At 63.5% G+C, this 4,509-nt stretch overlaps 1 protein-coding gene across 1 annotated transcript in view; it reads right to left on the reverse strand.

Annotated features, from left to right (window-relative positions):
• Positions 1–2,035: 2,035 nt before the first annotated feature.
• Positions 2,036–4,509, reverse strand: part of MNEG_5528 (Eukaryotic translation initiation factor 5) — a gene marked incomplete at both ends in the record, with an annotated part of 4,438 nt that continues 1,964 nt past the window's right edge. The window contains 4 exons of the mRNA XM_014045992.1: positions 2,036–2,626; positions 3,003–3,276; positions 3,748–3,861; positions 4,081–4,166. Of these exons, the coding sequence (XP_013901446.1) occupies positions 2,036–2,626; positions 3,003–3,276; positions 3,748–3,861; positions 4,081–4,166 (1,065 nt within the window). The remainder of the gene's footprint in view (positions 2,627–3,002; positions 3,277–3,747; positions 3,862–4,080; positions 4,167–4,509) is intronic.

Genomic DNA, 4,509 nt, shown 5'->3' on the forward strand with positions numbered 1-4,509 from the left:
CCTTTCAGAAACTATAAACTCATAAACAGGGCACGCACACGCATTCGAAAACAACACAAACGGTCAGAAATTGATATGATTTGCTCACGCGGGCCAATGACAAAATACAAACACCGCGTTCGAGTGATTTATTGTTGCTACCAGACCAAGTCGACGCGCAGGAACACGTCATCGTGGGGAGTACACCCGTAGCTGGGTGGTTTCGGCAGCAGACTACCTATCGAGGAGTCTCCATCTCGAGTCTGGTGGAGATCAAGTACTGTTCGGCTTTCTTCGTGGGCCATACCACGGGGGAAAACTACCTCTAGTGTCCCTTCCTGCTTCACTGCGGGCTGTGGAAATGGGGGCCCGTCCCTTCGGCGCTGCCGGAATACGGATGGGGATCAGGTTGACGACCTGAATCTAGGCCCACGGCTTGGCTTCGGCCTCGCCCCTGGCTTTATTTTCCCTGTTCAGAGATTGAAAATGTCTGCGACTTGTCGTCGGCACGTGCCCGCTTGCAAAGCGTCACGTCTGCGTCGTGAATGGTGCAGCATGCGAGGGTCATGATCTTCATAAGACGCGTTGCTTCCCTGTCGCCTCGCCCCCGCCATCCACACAGGAAGAACATAGTTGACCATATGCGCAATGTCCTGGTCCTTCAGCGTGTGTTTTCTGCCCATCTGCGTGGGCAAGGGCTACGTAGTCAGGATTGTGACGGACACGCAGTTGCGTGGCGATGCTGTACCCATGTGATGACAACATGGCATTGGTCTTGCAATCATGCGAAGTTGGGTTGGACATATAGAGTGAGTTGCACACGAAAACCTGTGGTGCGGGGCCGCGCATGAGTGCGCACCAAACCGGCAGTGGTCTGGAGGCCAGCTGAGCGCACTGATGCGCCCACCTATTGCGGACGGTGCATTGCGCTGGGCCCCCACACCAGGGGCTGCTGGAAATGTGGTTGTGACCGGAGTGGTGGAGGCAGAGGCAAGAGAAAGTGGGGAATTGCTTGAGCTATAGTATGTGCCTATGTGTGAGGGTGTGCGCTTGCAAATTTGCATGTGCGTGTGTGTGTGTGTGTGTGTGTGTGTGTGTGTGTGTGTGTGTTTGTGGTTGTACCGGTGTGCGTGCGTGCATGCGTGAGTGCATGTGCGTGTGCGTGTGCACGTGCATGTGCATGTGTGAGTGCGTGCGCGTGAGTAAGTGTGAGTGTGTGTGGAAGAGGGTAGGGTGTGTGAGCGAACTCATTTGCGAACCCCTCAGCACAAGCATGCAAAGTCCAATGCGCGCACAGTGCTGCAGCTGAGCGCCAGCTTGGCTCCTGAATGGATTACATGGCACCCCTGTCCACAGTCACCTTTCAGTCATCACGGCTAATTCCTGTGTGGTGGGAGGGAGGCTGCAAATAATAGTTGGCTGCACGCTTTGCATCTGCACTTCGTTGCAGGAGCGCTGAACTCTTGCAGGTCAGTGCCGGAAGCGGCGTCCCAGGCTCGTCGCGGCTGGAACAACCAGGACTCATCCAGGAATGACAATGTGCGTTTGAGCTGGTTACATGCCGTCAAGCATGTGCACTTGTTCAATTCTATGGCTGTTCCTATCCACCGCATGGTGAAAAATGCAGCGCTAACATCCAGAAACACAGCAGGACAGCTGCACTTGCAAGGGTGAGGAGCCGCTTCCAAGGCGCCCTAAAAGCTAGAGGAAAGTATCTGAGCATGGCACATGCCAGTCAGGCGACATGGGGAGTAACTGATAGATGCACGCGATTCCAGCGCACCAACGGGCACACAGCAAAAAAAACCACAAGCATCACCCAAAAAAACACGCCCCGATGCGCCCAGCTGGCGCCCCAGCCCCACCGCCCAGGGCGCGGCTGTTGCCGCCTGCCGAAAAAAGAACGGGCGCCATGCGTGCAGGCCCCTTAGCCATATGCATAGGGGCGCCGAGGCAGCCCCTGATCGTCCCCATGCCGGCCCATGAAGGCTGGTGTAGAGCCGGGCGGCGCGCGACGCACGCCGTCACGCAGCAGTGCCAGGCCGCGCGCCGCCGTTTACTCGTCGTCCTCGTCATCCTCCTCCTCATCACTGTCCTCCTCGCCCTCCTGCAGCCACTCCACCACAGGCGCCACCGCCGCCCGCACGGCGCGCGCGCCCTCCGGGCCCACGCCCAGCGCCTTGGCGGCGTCGACGCGGCCGTGCCATGCCAGGATGATGTCCTCGTCAGCAAGGTCCTCGTCGTACAACTGCTTCAGCGCCAGCGCCGCCTCCTTCACGCGCCCCTCCGCCCCGCCGCCCGCGCACAGCCACTCCAGCGCAACGAGCACGGCCAGCTGGCCCGGCGCGCCGTCCGCGACGAGCCGCAGCAGGCCCTTGCCGCGCTTGATGCCGGCCGCGAGCTTGAGCGACGCGGCGGGGCCGTCCTCCACGCCGGGCTCGTCCACAAACATGGCCTCCACCAGCGCGCGCGCCTTACCGGCCAGGCCGCCCTCGACAGACAGCTTGCGCAGCGCCGCGCCCGTGGCGGCCTCGCCCTCGGCCAGCACCTCGCGCAGCGCGTCGGCGGCGACGGCCGGGTCCACCTTCTCGCCGGTCTCCAGCGCCAGCCTGGCGGCGGCGCGGCGCGCGGCGGCCTCCTCCTCGGCCTTTGGGGGCAGGGGGGGATGTGAGTGCAGCAAGCATGAGTTGTCTGGTGAGGTGAGGGTTGGCGCAGGCCGATGGCAGAGGCTGGGAGACCCTGCCTGGCGATGGACGCATGGGCATCACCTCAGATCCATCCATTGCAGGGGTGCCATAAGGTCGCTGCTGGTGCTGCCCTGGGCCCCTGCTGGCCCCGCCCCGTGGGCCCCAAACCACGGACGCGCCATGGGACGTCAGGCCTCGCGCCGCCGCTGCGCCCGCCTGGACACCAGCACCTTCGCAGCTGCCTGCCGCTGGCTGCTGCACCACCTGTAATGGCGCAAAGGCCTCCCCCCCATCGCGGGCCCAAAACCCTCCATCAACGAAGCCGCGGCCCCGCACCTTCTTCTTAGCTTCCTTCTCCGCCTTCTTGCGCTCCTTCTCCAGCTCAGCCTCGATGTTGCCCTGAGTCACCAGCTGCGCTGTCGCCGCCGACAGCTGCTCCGCCGCGCGCTGCGCCACGGCCTCGGCGCTCGTGTCTGTCATCCAGACCACCTCGTCCTCGTCCTCCTCCTCGCCCTCGTCCGCGGCGCCGCCCTCCTCGACGTCGGCGGGCGCGTCCTCGCCCTCGCCGTCCTCGCCGTCGGCGCCCTTGTCCTTCTTCTTCTTCTTGTCCCTGCCGATTGGGAACAAGGGGGGGGCGAAGGCGGAGGGAGCGGCGCTCAGGGGCTGGGAGCGTAGCAGCAACCAGGTGGAGCCACCCCACTTGGCACCACTGTCACGCATCCCCAAAAGAGCGCCAGGGCAGAGCAGGGCACGGAACCCAGAGTGCAGTGTTGCAACTTGTGCTGCTGCTGCCGCTGATGATTTCATGTTCGTCGCTGCCTGTAGGCGTCCTGCTGCTGCAGCTGCTGGCGTGGCCGTCAGATGACGCGTTGTTCGACCTCTCCCTCCACTCACGGGCGCCGCCTTCGCCGCCACCTCACCCCGCACACCACCATCGACAGTGCTGGCCGCCAAATGCCCTTCTATGAACACAGCTGCTCTCCCCTGAAGTGCCTGCTTCCCTTGCAGCGCAACCACCCTGCGCCACCACCCTCGCGCCCCGCTCCTCCAACAACTGCCCAAGCCCGCCCCTCCCGCTCACTTCTTCTCCTTCTTCTCCTTGTCGCCCTTCTCCCCCTTGTCCTTCTTCTCCTTCTTCTCCTTCTTGGCCCCGTCCTGCGCGTCGCGCATGCGCTCCTCCTCCGCCTTCTTCAGCCTGCGGGTGACAGTGCAGCGCCAGCCGGGCGTACGTCAGGTGGGGCGAGGCTGGCCATGCAAGTGTCCTGCTCCGACACCCGCCAAAAGCAGCTGCGACCGCGTTTTCCGATGCTGCCTGTCGCAGCCGCACGCCAGCGCCACCCCACGCGCGTCATGTATCGCGGCGCGTCGCAGCCTGTCAGGCCCCTTGCCCCCCCTGCCCTGCTGGCGCCCCCACCTCTTCTCCTCCTTGGACAGCTTGTTCTCCGGGGGGTTCTTGAGGATGAAGGTGTTCACCTTGTGGCGCATGTCCACGTCACTCACCTGCACCAACGGCAATGGTACGAGAGGTGGGGGCATGGTTGAGCGGGCAGTAGAAAGGGCAGCAGCCTGCAGGCCGCCAACGGGCGTGCAGCGCCCTGACCCCTGCCGCACCTTTCCAGCTGCTCAAGCTGCGCGCTGCCGGCGACGATGCGCAGCCCGCGCCTGCGCATCCGGCCGACCCGGCTGCAACGCACCCATCGCCTACGACACGCCTCCACGTTGCAAAGGCGCCCCCAAATTCACGCATGCATGCACGAGCTCACGCGCAAGCAACACTCATGCATGCACACGCGCGCGCGCGCGCACACACACACACACACACACACACACACACACACACACA

This window comes from Monoraphidium neglectum, assembly GCF_000611645.1.
Source record: "Monoraphidium neglectum strain SAG 48.87 unplaced genomic scaffold scaffold00833, whole genome shotgun sequence".
NCBI classification, from domain to species: domain Eukaryota; kingdom Viridiplantae; phylum Chlorophyta; class Chlorophyceae; order Sphaeropleales; family Selenastraceae; genus Monoraphidium; species Monoraphidium neglectum.